Source organism: Tamandua tetradactyla, chromosome 3, assembly GCF_023851605.1.
Source record: "Tamandua tetradactyla isolate mTamTet1 chromosome 3, mTamTet1.pri, whole genome shotgun sequence".
Taxonomy (NCBI): Eukaryota; Metazoa; Chordata; class Mammalia; order Pilosa; family Myrmecophagidae; genus Tamandua; species Tamandua tetradactyla.
In genome coordinates, this window is record NC_135329.1 from 99,630,508 (window position 1) to 99,651,656 (window position 21,149).

Consider the following 21,149-nt stretch of genomic DNA (forward strand, 5'->3'; position numbering starts at 1 on the left):
GGTCTGTTCCAACAAAACAATAACATTTACTGAAGTAACTACACATGCTAAACACTGTGTTTGATGCTGGGATTACAAAGACAAAAAGGCAAACTTCCTTCTTGAAGGAAACGGTTTAGAAAAATGGTTCTCAAACAGTGCTAGGCATACAATTCATTCAGGGGCTTTTATTAGAAATAGAGATTCCTAGGAAAATGAGGTTTGAGTTTAGAGTAGCATTGATGATTCATGAGGAACAAGAGCAACTGGATTTTGATATGGAAAAGAAAAAGATATTACCAGCAAAAGTAACATCATGTCAAAAGACATGATTTGCGGCACACAACCACATACTGGGAAACATGCAATAATCTACTGCTCTCTTCCTAGGGTCTGAGCACTGGATCTTGGTATGACTAGTCTCAGAGAGTAGAAAGTGGTATTATGATGGGACAATATACTGACATGAGAGCAAAATGCAAGACCTTTGTAACCACAGCATTTAAACTCACTCAGTGAGTTCTAAGATCTTAAAGGAAAAGCAGTTTCAGCATAGTGGGAAGGGCAGCTCTAAACTGCAGGAGCTCTTGGAATTTCAAAGCAGATAAGCAGTAAGGACATTACATCTCATCTATTGGACAAAGTTGGCCAAAAGAGAAAAAAGAAAACTGAAGTAGCAAATGTTTTTTGCCCTACTTTTTACTTTCCCCAACCCATGCCCACCCAGGCAAAGCTTTCTGGACCATTTTAATCTCTCCTGATTTAATTACCTAAAGCATCTACATCCAACTCTGCCACTTAGTTGCTATGTCAGCCTAAGAAAGCTACTGAATTCTCTTAGCTCAGTTTCCTCAGCTGTAAAATAGAGAAAACAAAAATAATTCACGAAGATGTTGTGAAGATTAAAAAAGGCAAAACATTAAAAGCAAGATTAAAAAAGGCAAAACATTAAAAGCAGTTAGCCTGAGGCCCAGTAAATAATGCTCAATAAATGTTAGGTGTTACTGGTGCTGTGAATTTCATTCAATGCTTTGACAAAAGTAGTATACCGCATTATTGGATGGCCTTCCCAATGTCAGCCAGTCTAATGGCTTGAAAATCAATTTTCATTCAATAAGAATAGAGATGTAACTTTTTAAGTAGTTTAAAATTTTTTGAGACCTTATATCCATTATGATGCTCAGAATGACTTAAGAAGGAAGGCATATGGGAATTACCCTGTCCATCTTATGGGGGAAGATATGGTCACTTAGAGAAGTCAAGTGACTTCAGAGAATGAACTAGAGCCTTGATTTCTGAAGCCCTAATGCTTCTCCTGCAGGCACTGCCTCTGACACCCAGGCAGACTCCTTCTCCACCTTGATGCTGGGATGGGCTCTGGCGAGCAAGGCAGCTGCATGGCTCAGGGTGGAGATGCCAGGGAATCACAGGCTCCGAATGGCTTTACCCACTTTTCTAAATAAGAGATATAATATTTCCTAATCTTTTGAATATAAGAGCATCTTTGAGAACAATGTAAAAATGTTTCATCCTGGATGTGGGGTTAAGGAAGAAAGAATGAAACAATTAGCAAGTACAGATAATGGGAGAAAACCAAGTGAACATTTACACTCCTAGGAAAGCGAACACATACACACATAGAACCAAAGGTGTATTATTTTTCACTTGCAAATTGAATATCAACAGAGACCAGATAAGTGCCAACCACTTGTTTTCAGATGCTGTTTGCAAGCACATGGTAGTGACAAGTTAGTGGTGAAGGGAACACAGCTCCTGAGAATGAATGTTCAAACTCATTAAAATTGACACAGTTACCCATAGCACAAAGGGATACACCAAGGTGTTACCAACTGAAAGTACAAAATGAGATCAGCTCTGAAATTATTTTTCAGCCACTCCATATGGCCAGTTGAGCCATAGAGAAAAGTCTTTATGTCACATAGCAAAGACTTGTGTGGAAATGAGATGCAAAGAAATTTCTGTGAAAGCTGACAGGACTCCCTAAAAACTGCCTTAAACCGAAGTACCAATTGGCTTCCTAAACCAAGGATCTATTAAAATAGTAATTTGAATAGTACATTTATGTGACTTTCAGATAAAATGTTAAAAGTAAGATTTAGAGATAATCTTCTACAATTTCATATTCATCATCTAGTATATTAATCCTATTAAGGTACCCTAATCATGTGATCACTCATTCTCTCCATAACAACAGCAGGGATCAAGAACTCCCTATTTTCTGTCTCGGCCTAACCAAAAGGTAGAAAACTACAACTTGCCAGAGATTTCTTCATTCAGCTGAGCAGACTATCTGTCCCTGCTGACTTTCATTTTAGTTCATTTTAATGTCTATATGACAAATCTAATCTCTCATCCTCAGGATGCCCATTCAATTTCTGACGCTGGTTCTGATATCACCTCTAAGTCCTGGCTTCTCTAGCTCCTACTTTCTTCAACCATATTCCATTGTGCAGGCTAATTTCCTTGCATACACTCTTAATGACAAACTGTGCCATTCAGAATTGTCATGATTCCAGCTGTCATTTTTTCCCACAAACATTTGGGAAATTTACCATGGGGTAAATTTCTGACAGCATATATTATTTGATATTTACTTTCCATTAAGTGTCATATGAACAAAACTAAAATGGAAAGCAGAATTTTTTTCTCCAAGATCTTAAAATACTCTGAAGATTATTTATAGATGCCCCAACCTCATCATCAATCTTAAATTGTTATGATTTAAGGATTTTAAAAATAACCAGTGACAGGGTTTTAGAGTAAATTAAATAAAACTTTAATCATGTTAATTATTCTCATTTGGAACAGCATTAAGTAATAATTTGACTCATAAATACATACAGTATTTAATGCATTTAGCCATTATTGATGATAAAAAATAAATGGACATTGCCCAAAGACCTCTTTAGGTTGGGAATAGAATCAAAGGAGAAGGAGGAGTTATAACAGAGAAGATGGGATTTAGCAAACCATTATGACTGCTGAATCACTGAAATGATTCTTTTAGCTTTCAGTGTTTTGGTGCAGCTAGGAGGAAAAACCTGAAAACGTGGAAAGGTAAACCATTCTAAACTTTGAAATCTCTTCTGTAACTACTTGCTAAAATGTACTTTAAAAATGATTGCCTTTTTTGTATATATGTATTATTTCATAATAAAAAAGTTTTAAAAATTAAATAAATAAATAAATGCTAGCATTTTTACATAGCATCATAAATTAAAATATCAGCTTAACTATGCCATTTAGCAATTCCCTTAGAAATTGGAAAAGAGCAGGATCCAGCTTAGATAGCATGAAAAATGCTACTATTTCTGCTACTACTACAAATTCCACTTGAACTAGATGAGGTGGACAGTTTTTAGGAAGTTTAGAAACATGCAAAGTCTAGATACCTTGTGGGCTCTGGGTCATTCCTGTTATAACATCTAGATCTGGATAATTCCAAAATGAGAAAAATGGAGGTACTTCATGGGTCATTCAGTTCAAACCCTCTAACCATGCAGATGAAAGAACAGAAGTCCAGCAAGGTGATGTGGTTTTCACAAGGCGCACATTGCCCTACTTAGCCAAGTCTCCTGATTCCCAATTTAATATTCTATTTTCTCTTCCATCTCAAGTTTTTAAATTCTAGTTCTGTGTGGATCTTATTTAGGATTTCTTGTGCAAATAAGAGAAGTTTCATTTTTCCCTACATTAATTATATAGCATATGCTTAATTCTTTTTTCTGCAAAGTAATTATCTTCCTTTAGTATTATTTGTCTTTCCTTTAATTTTCTATTCCTTAAATCTATATTTGCTAATAGTCACTATGCTCATTATCATCTAAAGTTCACAAGTGTACATGAACTTAAATTCCGATTTTGTCATCTTCTATTTGTATGGCCTTGAAAAAGTCACCTATTTGCTTTAAAATTTAATTCTTTCATTTATAAAATGAGTAGAATTCTGCCTAATTTAGATAATTAAATATAGGTATAATATATTTAAAATGCATAGCATGCCACCTGGCTCTTTGTAGATGTCCAATGAAGCACAATTCATACTAGCAATATTGATGGCAGCAGATAGTATGTTTTCCATCCTAGAGTACTATATAAATCATAGTGCTTAATTTTCAAAAAAATTAATAAGTGCATTTTATAGCAAAGAAGTAGAATTAGATTTCAGCTTGCCTTTAAGAACAGACATACAACCACACTTTAACAGGAGAGAACATTTCAGTTGACTAAATGCCTATGCTTGAAATGCTTTCCTATAGAGAATCTGTCATTTAATGAGTAATAATTTTATGAGTCATTTAATGACTAATAATTTAATGAGTAATAATATTTTCTCTAGAAATTCTTCTAGCTAAGTCTTTCTGGAATATACCTACCGGCTTAATAATTATTTATTCAATAAAATACTGATGGGCTGAACTAACTGATTCTGGGTTATCTAAAAGACTCTATGACATATTCAAACTGACTATATGACCAAACTGATTAAGTGAAATCAGTCCTTCAGAAAAAAATGCATGCACAGCCCCACACACAAATAGAAAACATGAATCAAACTAAGCAAGATGAATTAAAAGCTTAATATGAAAATATGTTCTAAATGTAAATTTATTATTTTAGCGATCTGCAAAGACTTTTCAAATACAATTAAGGTCTATGATATAAAAATGACTACCTTTTCTTAAAAGCATCTAAAAATTCTAGTTAAACTAAAACATTCCAATATAATTAGTAAGGAAATCTTCCATTGGAATTATCTATTCCATTTCTCAAGCCTATAGATATTCATTACTAATTTAATCAACATTATTAAATGGTATTTTAATAATGCAAACAAGTTCATTTCAGACATTTTCTATACTCCAGTGTATCCTACCCACCACAGAACAGAGAAGACCTGAATTCTAGCAAAATTCATCATTATCTTAGAAACTGGGAGAAGAGAAGAAAACCTCTCGCTATCGCACCTTCCCCATAACAAAGATGATGCCCACCAGGCCTACTGAACAAGGTTTTATGAACTAATACAAGAAAATAATGTATAGATAAATGTTCTGTGAATCCTGACATATTATAAATTCCTGTTAACAATATCTTCTACTTTTAGGAAAATAACAATTGTCAAAGCAACTTCCAATTCCCGTTTTAAAACTATAATAAAAGGCTAAATCTGGAGATGTATAATAATTGCAGTAAAATAATCAGGTCTTCATATTATAATTATTTGCTAATATTCACCAACTTTATTCACCACTAATCTCACACACACACACACATATATGAACTTTTCCTTAGAGCTAACTTTACATACTGTGCTAATTCCTGTGTCTCATTCCCAGGAATGCTTCTCTTTTCCCGTAGCCCATCTGACCACTGCACCATGGTTGACCTTCATCATCCATAAAGATACTCCAATTCTTCCCAACTCAAGCCAGTTTGAACAACTTTTTGGACATTGATAACCCAAAACTTTGTCACCAAATTGCCTTCTAATAAAATAATTGTAGTTTATTTCTTTTGACTATGTAGAGATATATGTATATAATAATAATATGGCCTACTAAGTAAATGAGGTTTGCATCAAATGAAAGGAGATGGAGAGAGAATAAAAGGGGTTCATATAACAAAATGTATCAGTGTGTGCCCTATTCCAGAGTGAAGAGAGCTATGTGGGACAAGGAGATGTGCTTTAGATTCAGGGAAGGAAGTTAATCAAACCTCATAATAGCCTCCATGGAATGTTTCTTGTAACTCTTCCTTTTACCTTTGCTTCCTGCCTATTTCATTGCCATCTGATTACTAATTTTACTTTTTAAAGTCCTAGAAGTCAGAAAATAAATTGAGCACATCAGGAAAATAACTTTTACTTTAATAATTTCCTTCAGCATTGACTGATTCTGTTGATCTTTATATCGTTGTATTTAGAAGAAATTTTGGCTCAATAAATATGTACTGACTAAATCAAAGCAAAAATGGATACATGGATGGAAAGATAGATGTCAATGCCATATGCACAGTCGCCTATATATGTGTTGACAAACCCAGTCTGTAGGCTTACAAACCTAAGGATCAATCCACTGTGAGCAGAATGCACTAGGAATATGTTTAGCAGTTATCCAGGCTTCCTCTTGAACGTACCGTTTAATTTACCACAAATGCTTCAAAGGTCAGCAGATGACACTTGGGATATACAAAACACTGTGCAGAGCTCATAGGTAGGATTCAGTAAATGCTTGTTGATGAACCGTAAGAATAATTCTTCACCCTATTCACCCAGATGATTTTTTCATTCTTTTAAAATATGGGTTTCTATTTCAAAAAGAAGCAGCTTTAACACAAAAGTTAACTCTCTTACTCTAAATCTTTGTTTGCAATTCAAATTCCCTTTCAATATTCAAAAGCAATCATTGCTTTTTTTTTTTTTTTATTTGCCTGGGCAGGCACTGGGAATCGAACCTGGGTCTCCGGCATGGCAGGTGAGAACTCTCCCTGCTGAGTCACCACGGCCCACAAAATCATTGCATTTTACAAATATTATCTTCTTTTTTATCCTGAAAAGTAATTTTTCCTGGAATGTTAACACTAAGTTTTATGGGTAAGTCCTTTTCCTTATTCACTCTTGGTGTTTGGACTCAGTATTGTCATTTTAAGACAAGCTGGAATCTTAAAAAACATTTCTAAAGAAAACTATTTAGAGTTGAATTTCAAACAGAAATGTGAATACTTGCAGTTAGCATATAACATTGTCATAGTGTGCCAGCATTTCAATTTTATTTGTAATTTCAAGCTGTTTTAGTAGAGAGAAAGTTTAGTTAAAATTTAGATAATAAAATAACTAAATAATTTAGCAAGAGAGAAAAAATGGTGATATGGAAAAAAAGTAAATATGCTTACTGATACACTTTTGTAAGCACTTCTTAATTTTGTCAGGAGATTAAGAGTATCTACTCTTGATGGCAACAGCCCTTGACATCTATTACTCTAAAGACATTCAAAGGCTGGCCTGGTAACAATTAATTATACTCTTAACTTAATTTTCAATTCTCTGAACAATGAATCAGGAACTAGACTGCTATGTCATAATTTCATCAGCCCTCTACAGATTTATTTTACTAGAGGGAAAAAAGAGAACAGAGTAAACCACAGGGAATAATCTCTCTTCAGTTACTGGTAGACAAGGGAGTGAAACTGCTCCTTACAAGAGCCCATGTGCTTTACGTCTAAAAGCTCCCCTCTCCTTTGAGGGCCTTCCCCATATCCCAGGCTCGGCTCAGTAGCAACACTGATACTACCTTCTGCGCCTCCCTTTGCTGCCCATTTTTTGAAGGAAAAGAACACTGTCTTTTATTCCAGCATCTGGTGTTTTGGGGTGGGAGGTGGGGGTAGAGTGGAGTTTTTAGGCCTACCATAGACTCTGTTTCCAAAGACATTTTTCACTCCTGTTACGGATCCACCTACCCTCTGGGACTGCCTTGCTTCCTCATTATTACCTTTACCTCCAACTTGTTTTCAAATAATAAATAAATTCCTTACATAAAGACAAAATTAAAATGTGGCTGCCTGCAAGTATTTACATTTAATTGAGAATTTTAGTAATTCTTTACTTGTTATAAAAGTGCCGACACACTTATTGCAAGTTTAGAAAATGTACATAAACATAAAGAAGAAAATAAAAATAGCAACCCATAATCATACTATCAAAATTATTTAAGTAGCTATGTTTCTTGATGATGATTGAATAATAATATAGCTTTCACAATGTGACTGTGTGGTTGTGAAAACCTTGCGTCTGATGCTCCTTTTATCTACCATATCAACAGATGAGTAGAACATATGGAATAAAAATAAATAATAGGGGGAACAAATGTTAAAATAAATTTAGTTTGAAATGCTAGTGATCAATGAAAGGGAGAGGTAAGGGGTATGGTATGTATACATTTTTTTCTATTTTTATTTTATTTCTTTTTCTGAATAGATGCAAATGTTCCAAGAAATGATTATGATGATGAATATGCAACAATGTGATGATATTGTGAATCACTGATTATATACGTAGAACGAAATGATCAAAATAGGAATGTTTGTATTTGCTTTGTCTTTTTAAAAATATTTTTGGTGTTTAAAAAGATAAAAAAAATAAAAATAAATTAAAAATTATCTAATATTTTGGCATATTTTATACTGGTGAATTTTTTTGCATATGCAGGCATAATGCAATTGTGAATATACTATACAATACTATTCTACTATTTTCACTTAACGCTTTATTCTGAGCATATTTCAATGTCTTTTTCTTTATTCTTTCAAAAGATCATTTTTCAATAGCTGCACAGTATTCCATTAAGTGAATTACAAAATAAATGTTGCAATAGTTTTAGTTTGTAAATGCTGCCAGAACACAATATACCAGAAATGGAATGGTTTTTTAAAAAGGGGAATTTGTTAAGTTGCAAGTTTACAATTCTAAGGTCATGAAAGTGTCCAAACTAAGGCACCCAGGGAGAGCTACCTTGATTCAAGAAAGGCCAGTGGGTCTGGAATACCTCCGTCAGTTGGAAAGGCACATGGTAACATTTGCTAGCTTTCTCTCCAGGCTTCTTCAATGGCTCCCTTGGGGGGCATTTTCCAAAGGTCTCTGGCTTTGCAGACTCTCAAGCTTTTTCCAAAATTGTTCCCTCTTAAAGGGCTCCAGTAAACAACCCACCTTGAATGGGTACAGCCACATCACCATAGAAGCCATCTAATCAAAAGTTACCACCCACAATTTGGTGGGTCATATCTCCATGGAAACTAAAAAAAGATTCCACTCAACACTATTGAATGAGGATAAAAGAAATGGCTGCCCCCAAAATTGGATCAGGATTAAAATATTGTTTTCTGGGGGACAAAATAGTTTCAAACCCAAGGACCTTCATAGGTGTAAATTTAATTTTATCTCATTTATCTTACATCAGCTGGGTTAAAGAATATACGAAATAAAATTTGGGGTTAAGAAGAAGGAAATAAGATCAAATTTAAAATACTGACTGAGGGCTTAAAATAGGGCAATAATCCTTTAGAAGGAGTTGTTACCTGTTCTATTAAGTCTTTAAGACATTGAATGGCTTGTACAAATCAACAAAATTGAGTTGATGGACAAAACTTTTAGAATGATGAAATAATGCCAAAAAAAAGAAAGAAAATTAAAAAACAAAACAAAACAAAGGTTTATTTGATTCTTCTAACTATGAATTTCTATGTCCTTGATTATGAGTTCCTTTAATTATTGTTAATAATATTGGTATGTTCAATGATGTGTTTTGTTTTCCATAAAGGACACAGCAGTGGCTTTTTACTGCATATTCAATATTCTGGATATAATCCATCAAGATAAGACTGCCAGGGAAAAGGAAAAGAAATATTACGCGTCCAGAGATTTTGTAAAAGCGACCTGTAAAAGGGGATCTCTAGAATGTGAGAATCTACAAGGCTCCAGATTCATTGCTTTTATAAATTTTAGTTCCTCTTATTTTCACTCTGGTTCTAGGTGTGGATATGAATATCCTTAGCTGAGATGAAGAAACTAAGCCTCAGAAAATTCACATAACTTACTAAAAGTTCCTGGCTTGTCCAGTTTTAATGATTTTCCTATTTCAATATATTATACTATCACAAATGATTTAAAGAATAACAGGTTTAAATATTTGGTCAGGATATTTTGTGGCAGTTCAATTGGCTTTGACAAGGGTCCACAGAGATCAAAACAAAGCCCAGAGCTTCACTCAGTAACGCTCATCCTAGCCAGCCATATTTTGCTACTACTGGGAAAGATAGGTACTATAGATCAAAGAAAAATCTATTCTTCCTGAGTGAAAAAAAAAAAAAACCCAAAATCCCAAAACCTTGAAATTTCACCCACTAGTGATTATGGGTCAAATGGCCCACCTTTACAGCAAAAGAAATAAAATACTTTAGTATATTATACCAATTAAACCATTTTATTGAGCACTGACTATTCAAGGCATGATGTTAATTGCTAGGGTGACTCACATGTGAAAGTCTGATTCCCAGTTTATTGTTTCTTAGAGCAGAGCTGTTCTAAGAGAGGGATAGGCAGGGTTGCTTAGTGGATGAAGTATCAGCCACTGGTCCACAGCAGGTTACGTCTAATTGAGAATAAGCATTTAGGAACTTTTATAGCAATTTGATATTGCTGCAATATCTAAGTGCCTGGCTTGTAGGCTAATCTCACTGAATAAACACTATCAAATTAATGTGGTGATGCACAAACTGCAAACCAGCTATACACAGTAGGTCTTATTTCAAGGTATGATAATTTAAAGTTGAATTGCTATAATTCAGAGGTGTATAAAAATCCAGAATCTATGTTTTGATCAAAAGATAAGTTATCTCTATACATTTTAGAACTGGCTCCTGACAAAGAAGTTGAAGAGAAGGTTTGAAAATACAGCTACACTTAATTAATTTTTTATTAAGATTTAATAGGAATAGTCCAACATTATTAAAACTGCTTTAACACTGCTTCTTTCTTTACCATCATCCTGATGTTGGAGATTGGTTCCTTCTCTTCTATGAGTGTTATTAAAATATAAAATTGAAACAGTTATATACGCTATCCTCTGTGAATAGTGCTGCCATCAATTCAACTGAGATTACTTGGTTTAAGAAGAAGAATCCAAACCCATTTATTACATTAAAAGATTAAAATCGATATTCCAGTTTTTGTTCAATGTGTGAGAACAGGCATTTAATGTGGGTAATCATTATTTCGCTCAACCTTTTGTTTAATTCTGATTTAGGAATGACAAGAAGTTATGAGTGCAATAGCAATTTTCTCTATTAACTGGCTGTATATGTACTGTCAATCAAAGTAATTTTTGAAATTACTTTCTTTTTTTCCTATGCCAGGTCTATACTTCTTATATTTCTTTCTCTTGTGATTTATTTTATTGTAGTTTACAAAAGTATTGGTTCATGTCAAATTGCAAATGAGAACAGATGAATTAAAACTTAAAATTGTGGTGTGTCCTTCACCACAGTTCGAAAAGTGATGTCTTGGAGGAGACAGGGCATGTTGTGATTATAAGCAAGGTATAAATGTTTATGTCAGAGACCCTCCTATAATTGAGAGGAAGGTGATGTTATACTGGCAGGAAAAAGAAGAGAAGTCATTATTTGGTACCTGGGCATCAAAGCAGGTGAGCATTTGTATTCCAGGCTGTGGAAGGAAATCTAGGTAGAGAAAATAGTGGGGGCAAAGGTGCAGAGATAAGAAAGCTCTGAGAGTAGGAATATCAAATAGTTCAGCGTGCCTGAAACACACTGTGAAGGAGAAGCGCAGGAAGGAGGCTGAGGTTGATTATGAGCAGCCTAGAACACAAAGGGAGGAGTTTGGGGTTTATTCAATTGGAAAAAGAATGCTTCTGATGGTTTTTGAGGAGTACATTAATAGTTCTTATCTTTAGCAAGTCGTTCTGGACAAGAAACTGCAAGAAGAATTAAACACTTTTAAGACTAAAAATAGGGTATTTTTTTTCCCTTCATTACTTATAAACCAAAGAGACACACACATTTATTGAAGCAAATTTAGAAAACAAAAAAGAATAGACACACACACACAAAAAAAACACCGTTAAAATCCAGCAACCTGGAATAAAACACAGATATACAGTAGAACCAAAGTGTTATCATATACTATCAGCACTGTTTTGAAGTCAGTAAATATGCATGTATGTCTTTAGTGATCGCACAAGTTACGAGGATATGTATGAACCTGGGGAGACACAGTCATTATTGCAATATTTAATATGAGAGGCTTAGTAGCAATGAGATTATCAGGGAGGTAGTTGAGATATGTGTTAAATATTGAGAATGGCATGTCAGAGTAAAACAGTGAGAGAGGCTGCCTCGGTTTCAAACTGAACACACAATGATTAAAGCAGTCTCCAGGCTTGTCTTTGGGTAAGTTTCTTGGTTAAGCCTCAGTTTTCTGGGGTGAATAATTTTAACCTCACATATTATCTTATGCTATCCTATAAACTTAATAGAGGAGGCACACAATTCGTGTTAGACACCGCTTTCATGATCAATTTTAAAGGCCAGGCTTCAAGGTGACTTAATTAAGAAGAAGATGCTATAAAAATGGAGATTCAAGGATAGACATAGAGTTGGGTAAGGCAGCTGTTAACGGTAACCATGAGCTTGAGTACCCAGTCAAGGCTGCAGTGACATCTTCAGGCATATTATTTGAGAACCTGCATAATAAATGACATCACTTCACTGACAGGCTGCACATGTCAGGACTATCTATACTCCATCCTTCCCCTTGACCAACAAAGCAGTAAATGTTCCTCTGGTGACCTCAACGTAGTAAATGAAATTTCCACACAAGCTTAGCTTAGACTCCAGCAAGCCTCGTCTATACCAAGGAAACTCAGTGAGCCATGCTTTGAAATTAAAGGAAAAGCTCACAATTTACATTTAGATATGATCTGTGATAATGAGGCCAAGGTTGCACATTCTAATCACATAGTTTCCACGGCACTTTCTGGTTCTATGAGGAATATGCAAATAGGTCAAACATCTAGAGACTGCTGGTAAGGAGGTCAGAGTTGGATGAGGGGAACTAATGATCACAAATCCATTTTCCTAGTCTAAAAGCAACCCCGAAACACAATCAGCTGACAGCAAGCCATTAAGTTCAATGGTATTTATAAAATATTACCTGCCTCTGCAAGCTCAGATTCTGCTTTATCCTGTTTAAAGAGGTGGCTTTATATCAGTCTCCTTTATAAATATTACAGATACAACATAATTGCAATACATCACCTTGTTCCAGGGTGTCTTCTCAAGGTCAAGTTTACCAATGAATGGCAAAGAAATTGCCAAGAAAATAATTCAAGTGATTAACTCTAAATATATTATTTTGCTATCTTGTGAAGTATAAGAGCAGAGCATGCATATTAGACATTGAAATGTGACTTAATTGAGCATGCATATCACTGATTAAATATCAGTTTATTTCTTTGGTGCTTTATTATCAAATCAGTTATATACAAGAGTATATGTCTCTATTAACAGACCACGCTAACCTGAGAAGGTTGACGAGAACCATGAGTCTTTTTTTTTTTTTTTTTTTTTTTTTTTTTTTTTTTAAAGGAAAGACAGAGAGAAGGAAGGAAGGATAGAAGGAAGGAAGAGAGGAAGAAAGGGAAACATCTTTTAAACATTTTCTTGTTTTATTGTATTTTGTTTCTCCGTTTTCGTTACATGGGCTGGGGCCGGGAATCGAACCGAGGTCCTCCGGCATAGCAGGCAAGCACTTTGCCCGCTGAGCCACCGCGGCCCGCCCCCATGAGTCTTTTTTGCTTTCTGAAATTGAAGGCAATACAAATCTCTATGCCGTGGCCAAAATCATGGCAAATAAAACAGAAGAATATTCAGAATTTCAAACTTCATGTTTCACAATACTATAAGTTGAACAATATCCTGATAACTTCTCTTTTATTGGTTGTCTCTCAATAGAAAATCCTTTCTGATAAATAATGTGATGACTTACAGTAGCACAGCAGGAATCTGTGAGATATCCATCTATTAGGGTAATTTCTGGTAAAGCTATACTTCCTTTATTAGCCTTTCTTAGTCATAGGGTTCAACTGAAAGAATCATAGGCCAAGGCAAAAATATGGCAAATCAAAATTCATGAGCAATTCAAAATGAAAGCATACAAATAGATTAAGAAAATGGCTATCTCGTTTTCTATGTGGAATACCCTCACCATGATACAAAGCTCATTTCCCAGTCAATTTCAACTGGAACTTGAATTTATGGAAGAATGACACTGGACTTCAGTTAAATATATACAATCATTTATTGAAAAAAATTTTTAAAAAGTCTTGCATGTGTGCTGACCACCAGGCATGGTATTAGCACTAGGTAAATAAGCATGACAAGGCTCCTGCCTTCATAAGTTAAAGTGCATTCAACTTAGAGCTTTCATAAATTGACATTCAATTTGCAGGAATCAGCACAGTTAATTAGATTATTACAGAAGAAAGAGTGGACTGTAAATGAGATAATCTTGATTCAATAAAAAGGCCAAAGTTCCTTTTATCTATCACGAAAATAATCTACTCTACGCCTTTAAAATAACAGCTATTATGTCTAAGCAAAGGGCAAAGATTAACAACTATCCAACCTCAATAATTAGTATGGTCTGGTAAATTGGAAAATTCTGGAAATGAAAACCTGATTTCCATTATAACAACATATTTCTTCCGACTAGATCACCTAATAACTCTTGCTGTTACCTTCCATAAATACAAGCCATAGCCATCCATGAGATACTCAGTGCTTGCTTTCTTTTGCTTTTTGGGTTGTCATTTTGGTTTTGGTTTTGGTTTGGGTTTGGGTTGCTTCCTATGTTAATACAAGTGCCTTTTAAAACTTCTTGAAAACAATAAAATCAGGAATTAGTTTCCTTTGCCAGCCCAGGAAAACACAAAGTACAATATACTTACATGTCATTTCTAAGCCATTTTAACTTTGTAAAAAATTCTTCCTAGTTTGTGTTTTTTACATTTAAAAAGGAAAGCCACAATGACAGAAAAGAAAACTAATCATAGTGTTCCTAATAGAAGTTCCTTCTTCATGTATAACGCTACATGAAGAAGAATTATGCAGGGAAATGCTAGAGATGTAACACACCCTTGATATTCCATAATTAATGATTATGAGGGAAGAGCATGTACAGTACAGTTAATGATTGCAGGACAATTAGTATTACATTCCTTGGGAATTGGTTTTCTCCCATATGAGCTGTGGTATTTCTCATTAAATAGTATAAGTAATCTTTGAAACATAATGTCAATTAAAATAATAGCAGTGGATCCCATTACTTACTTTCACTTCAGTTATACAGAATTCAGTGTAATTATATTAAATACAAAGATATCCACGTACCATTGATCCACCGAGCTTCTGGATCATGAAGCACAAAATCTTTCCTGAAGAGGTCTTCTAATGACAATCTGGTTTCTGATGAATTTGTGAGTTCATCTAAAATAAAAGAAATTCTAGATTAGACAACCGATTTTACATTCTTTTTTTAAATTTAATGAATTATAAAAGCTATTTTGCTTCAAAATTTTGTCAAATAGATGACAATCATACTGTGGCTATTTTTTGACTTTTTTTGGCATTTGAGGTTTTTTTGGCATATGAACTTTTTCAATAAATTAAATTATTTTAATATAATACAGCCAGCAGTTAATTAAGAAATCAATCCCTTGTCATGTAGTGGACTATACAAAAGTGTAGTTAAGAATTCCTGTTGTGCATTCAGCCCTAAAAGGGCACTTTTTTTTTTTTTACTGTTTAACTATAATTTAGCCTTCTTCCCATAATCACTGACATTTTCTTTGGAATTGATTCACAGTTTACTTGTTAAATCCAAATGTGGAAGACTGAAGGACTTGAATGTATATGATAAAAAATTTTCCCAATTCAGTAAGAGGTTTAACAAATAAATAAAACCAAATAAATACCCAGTTTCACAAAAACAATCACCCCCAAACACATACTAAATGAATTTAAGAGTTAAATGTAAAACTTCAAATGATAAAATGTCAATGAAAAGCACACATTTTATATTAGTACCTGACATATAAGTAACCTGTTGTACGTTTTTTCTTTTTTTTATATTCCAAATCCTAAGAAATGAAAGAACAGCATAGTTCGAGTACCAAAATTAGGTATAGCAAACACGCTTTCAGATCTAAGATGGTAGAGAGAGTTAGCAATATTTCATTTTCTTTGCAAAATAATTGCATTGTTTATTTGCTGTGTAAATTCATCTTTGGGCCCTTTCAGCTGTGACCTTCACTCTGATTGAAAATAAAATGTCAAGGATATATATTAACCTTGTTAGATCTTGTTTTTAAAAGGTTCTGCACTTATTGCAGCAAGAGCTTTGCTGTTTTCAGCTGAAAAGCTGGGGCAAACAATCAATATGACTTCTGATGCAATTCTATTTCACATGAATCAACCAGTTATTTAAGGCAGAAAATAACTGCTAAGAAACAATTGAAAAAATATCACTAGTGGACATAGATACAATCATTTGATCCTGACATTAAATGTTGTGATTATGTACAGACTTGAAAAAAAAAAAGGTAAAATAGGTAATTTGGTCATTTGCATGAGAATCTATTATAACCAATATCCCCTTCTTCAGATGCCTCAAAAGACTACTAAGTGTGGTATCCTCATTTTAAAGTTGGTGAAACTTAGACTCGACAAAGTATAAGAGCTTGACAAGGTCGCATGTTTAGTAAGTGGCAGAAATGAAATTTGAAGTTACAGCTCAGGCTTTCTCTGTTAAGCTACATTGTTTCCTAAAGTAAATTTTCTTTCATCACTCTCTTTAATGCTGAATTAATTAGATCTATATAAGAAAAATAATATATAATTTTATCAATGATATTTTAAATGGATTTTTACTGCCTTTTAGCAACAATCCCAATTTATCCCAATTTAAATCTAATTCCTCAAAGTATACTTCTCAGGATCTTATTAGCATCCCATTCTGCTCAAACTTGTCCATGAAGTTATGTCACATCTTTTCTGAAATTTAGCAGTGGCACGGCATTCAATAAAAAGTAGGTCCTTTTGTTTGTTTTTTTCAAGGAAAATGGTCTTTAATATGACAATTAAAATGCCTGCCTGAAACTCCAAATTTATCCCTCTGCACACGGTTTTCATGCTCTTTAAAGTGTTATAATGTAGTAGCATCTGTCAGCACATTTCATCAGCAAAAATTCATAATCCACATTGCAACCTGATTTCTCAGGCACTTGTTTAAAGTATGTGAGAACTAAACCCAGGGAGAGTAGCCTGTAGACACCTTAGTGTTTGATACATTTTAATATCTTTCTCTTGATTTTAACTACAAGGCCACACAGAAAAAGAGATTTCTGGATACTAGCTAATTTTCTCACGTTGAAGACTGAGAAGGTAGCTCAGAAAGAAATTGGTCTTAGATTGCAAACGTTTAAAAGAGATGATACTTTTTCTAAAACTCTTTTCTTCTTAATCTTCAGAGGAAGAAGTTCTAAAACCAATACCTATACCCTCATGTCAATGATATTGCTAGAGTTCAATATTCATCTCATAGAATTTGCTCCTCAGTGGTGATAAAGGTATTTGTTAACATAGCCAATCACCAGTCATTCTGTAACTAAATATGAGATATTTATTTGGTATGTATGTCTAGAGTATGAGTGTCTGTATATACTTATGAATGTCTGAAAACCTAATATATAAATTGACAGTTGTATTAAGCAAATGCAGTCTTATGATATGATTATAACTAGCAGCACAAAATCCAATGAAATACGAAATTTAACAACAATCACCAGTATAGTGAGAAATAGAAACAGGTCCATTATTTGCAAAATAGTTATAAGGCATAGAATCTTAACTAAAACATATAGGTTTGGCAAAATGAAGAAACAGAACTGAAATTAAATAATTCACTCCATGTTCTTTTCTCCACTCTAGACTGTCATTTAAGAACATAGACTGCTGTTGGTATGCCTGTGCTTTCATCCAAAAATCCAATCTTGCTTTTAAATGGCCTTTTGAAATAAGTTGGCTACATAATATTAGAAGAAAAAGAAAAAGTTCTTCACTATTGAACCGAAGAAAAACTAATTTATGATTTTCAGCTATTGGTTTCTCTTTACTAATTACATTACTTTTTATCTAGTTTATTACTGACATCAAAAGTTTAGAAATGTTTCTTTTAATTTAACCCATATTTGAAATAATTGCTTGTTAAAACAGTAATGAAAAATAAAAATGTAATCAGGTTGTTATTCAGGGTTTCCCACTAGAAGAGCAAAGCTATTTTTCCCCTCCCTGCTTTTGTGGTCCTCAATTCTCTCTGGACTCCCAATGTAACAATGCCTCTACTTTCCCCTGCTAGAGCTGAAATATCAGTGTATCCTTAAAGGGTATCCTCTGTTCCATGTTTACTATGAGGACAGGTTAGTTTTCTAGTGCACTTCCATTTTAAATGTTATTGAACAATTGTTAGAAGTGGTGGTACATTTTTTTAATACCCCAGCTAATATACCCACCCCCCCATATAAATTGAAAATATTGAATGCAAATCACAGTAATCATGGCCAAACTCAAGATTTTTCAAGCTATTTATTGTTTGTACATTCTCTAACCAGTCAACAAACCTAAAGTTTTGTGCTTTTATTAATCACCTGAATCATTTTTCTTCTCTTATTTTCTATCTATATTTATCCTCATTTCTTATTTCACTAGAGTGCTAAAACCTCACTTAGTAGGATAAATATTATCAAAAATTGAAGTTATCTGAGATCAGACATAAGATGACAATTTGTTTTTAATGCTTCCTAATTGATCACCTAGGAAAGAACAAACATTTGTTATCTTCCACTTAATGAATTATATAGTTTTTCATGTAAATTTAAGGAGTAAAATACATATTATTTAAACAGAAAAGAAGTTACAAGATACAGTGTGATGCAAACTGCATTTTTTTTAATAAATGAGAAAATAAATGTAAATCACTAGGCAAAATACACAATTCATTCAATGTCAGTTATTGTTATTAAAAAGTAAAAATATAGGATGGAATGATGAACCTTTAATTTTTTATAAATTAAGAACCACAAAAAATGTTTTCCAGTCCTTTGGAGTATTTTCCTCTTCCATAGCTCCCCTTCTAAGCACGAATGTTTGCATGTGTGTTCCCAGATTTGCCTGATCAGAAGCATAGTATTAAGTTGCTTCTCATAGATAAAGGATAAATTTAGTCTCCTTCTGAAGTAAGGACATTTGACTGTCAAATTTGTAAGGTCAGAAAGACGACCTTAAAAATAGTAAGTTAAACAAATAAGAAAATAAAAATCAGTCTTATCAATGGAGGAAATTTCTAGTAGCTTGTCACTTAGAATTGTTGAGATCCCAGTTTACCCATTCAAGCAAAAGTACAAAATAAAAGAGGATTGCACCATATCTGCTTTACAGACCTAGAAAATTACCTTTCATCCTCTAGGCAGGAGGTTTCCTTTAATATCTCTCTCTCCTTTTTTTTTTGCATGAGTACGCACCGGAATTCGAACCTAGGTCTCTGGCATGGCAGGCAGGCGAGAACTCTGCCTGCTGAGCCACATGGCCTGCCTTTTCTTTTGTCTTTCTTTCCTCTTTCCAACTTTTTATGATAATAAACAAGTCTCTTAGACGGAGGTCAGTCAATTTTTCATAAATTCTCATCTAGAACCTTTTAATTCAGATTCACCCTATATCAGATGAAGTCTAATAATGTATACCCGTAGAGTTGAATTTCTTTCCCAAATCATACTATTTTCTAATGAGTGTTCATTTCTTCTTGAATATATTTTTAACTTGTGAATCCTATCAGGCAGCCATGTCTTCATAGTATAAAAATGCATTTAAAAATGCAGCTACCTTGGTAAATTACTACATTATGACCAAATATGTCTATACTGAAAAGAATGAAGAGGGCAGCTGGAAATAAGAAATTACAGATTCATTCAGCAGTCTTTTTTTTTTTTTTTCTCCCTCCCAAACCCTGACCCTTCTTTACTCATACATGGGAAGAATTTTTAGCAACTCCCCATTGAATGTGAAAGCCAAGATTATGGATTGCATGAAGTTACCCCTCCATTCATATCATCTGGGGTTTCCAGTGCACAGTTAAGAACCCATTCTCTCCTTCTCTATTCTCAAACAGGGATAAGCAAAAAAAATGCTAAAAGAATGGTACTCAGCGCTAGGAGATTAGCTTTTATAGCTAGTTCAATCTGAACTAGACTTAATGGAGTGTCACAGCACCTTAGGGTAAACAGAAGACCTCACTCCAGAGACTAGATATATGAATGCATAGCATTGTCGGCTAGTTCACTCTATCTATTTCCTCATCTGTAAAACCAAAGGGTTGAAACAAATCACACTCTGATCAGCTATATTTTCAGAACTATAAGGAGCCCTATCAGGACAGAGTAGGGGAGGAAAAGGACCTGGTCCCTTGGTTAGAGCTCTTCAATCAGAACAGCTGTTTTAGGTGTTTCATTTCTATAGGGCTTTATTGGAAACAATATACAAACATACAAGCAAACACACACACAAATACATTACGACACACAAAAATGGCTCACAGTTCTAAAACCCTTTAATTTCTGTTATATTTCATACTAATTCTCCTTGTTTTCATCAGAGACTGAAAGCAATCACAACCAAGCACTGCTCTTTTGGATTTTGAAGGATTGTTTTGTTCTATCTTGAACTTGTCATTCTTTGATAAAATAAGTCAAGAATCTTTGGATTTACTTATGGATCTAATTGTCAGGTTAGTCAATTATGCAAAAATGCTAATCATTCCAAAATCTTTTTCAGGAACCCTTTTCAAACCCCCCGGAATTGGGAAGAGAACCAAAATATTAGAAATGTGCTTACATAAAGTCTTTCAAATTAATACTATGCTTTTATACATGTATTCTCTGGAGTGACATCTTCTTTTCACCCTAACATGCTATGACTCTTCATTAAGTCTTCATAGTCATGTTTAAGTTCCTCCATCTAGAACAGTGTTTGCTTCAATCACATCAAAGCAGGCAATTGTTGTCCATGACTTTCATTAGCCCACACCAGTGAATGGGTGGGCGGTGCTGGTGGGCGCTCCTAAATATCAGAACTGTTTGCTTGATAATACCAAGACATTATTTTTCTTTTTAACAGGTTGAAATTTTCACTTCTGTTGCAAAAGCAACGGTGAATAAAACTGCTGGCATCTTATCAGGAATCACCGCTGGGGCATCAAACTATACTAGACTGATTATATTTTTTACTACCACACATTCTCAATAAAAAAAATCCAATTTTGCTTAAGAATTCCTTTGCTAGAGCATTAAAAATTATTAATTGTATTGACAACTTACCCTTGCGATCCTTTCAATATCAGTAGTGAAATAGGAAGTATGCATAAAAGCCCTCCTGCTATGTACCAAATATGTTGGTCATCAAGAGTTGAAAAGCATGTGGACAAATGCTTGATTTGTCAGTCGAACTAGATGCTTTTTTCATGGAACACC

General features: G+C 34.0%; 1 protein-coding gene across 1 annotated transcript in view; it reads right to left on the reverse strand.

The window, feature by feature from the left end:
- The window catches only part of DPP10 (dipeptidyl peptidase like 10), a 696,759-nt gene that overhangs the window by 507,496 nt on the left and 168,114 nt on the right, over positions 1–21,149 (reverse strand). The window contains exon 3 of the mRNA XM_077151923.1: positions 14,962–15,057. Coding sequence (XP_077008038.1) covers positions 14,962–15,057 — 96 coding nt within the window. The remainder of the gene's footprint in view (positions 1–14,961; positions 15,058–21,149) is intronic.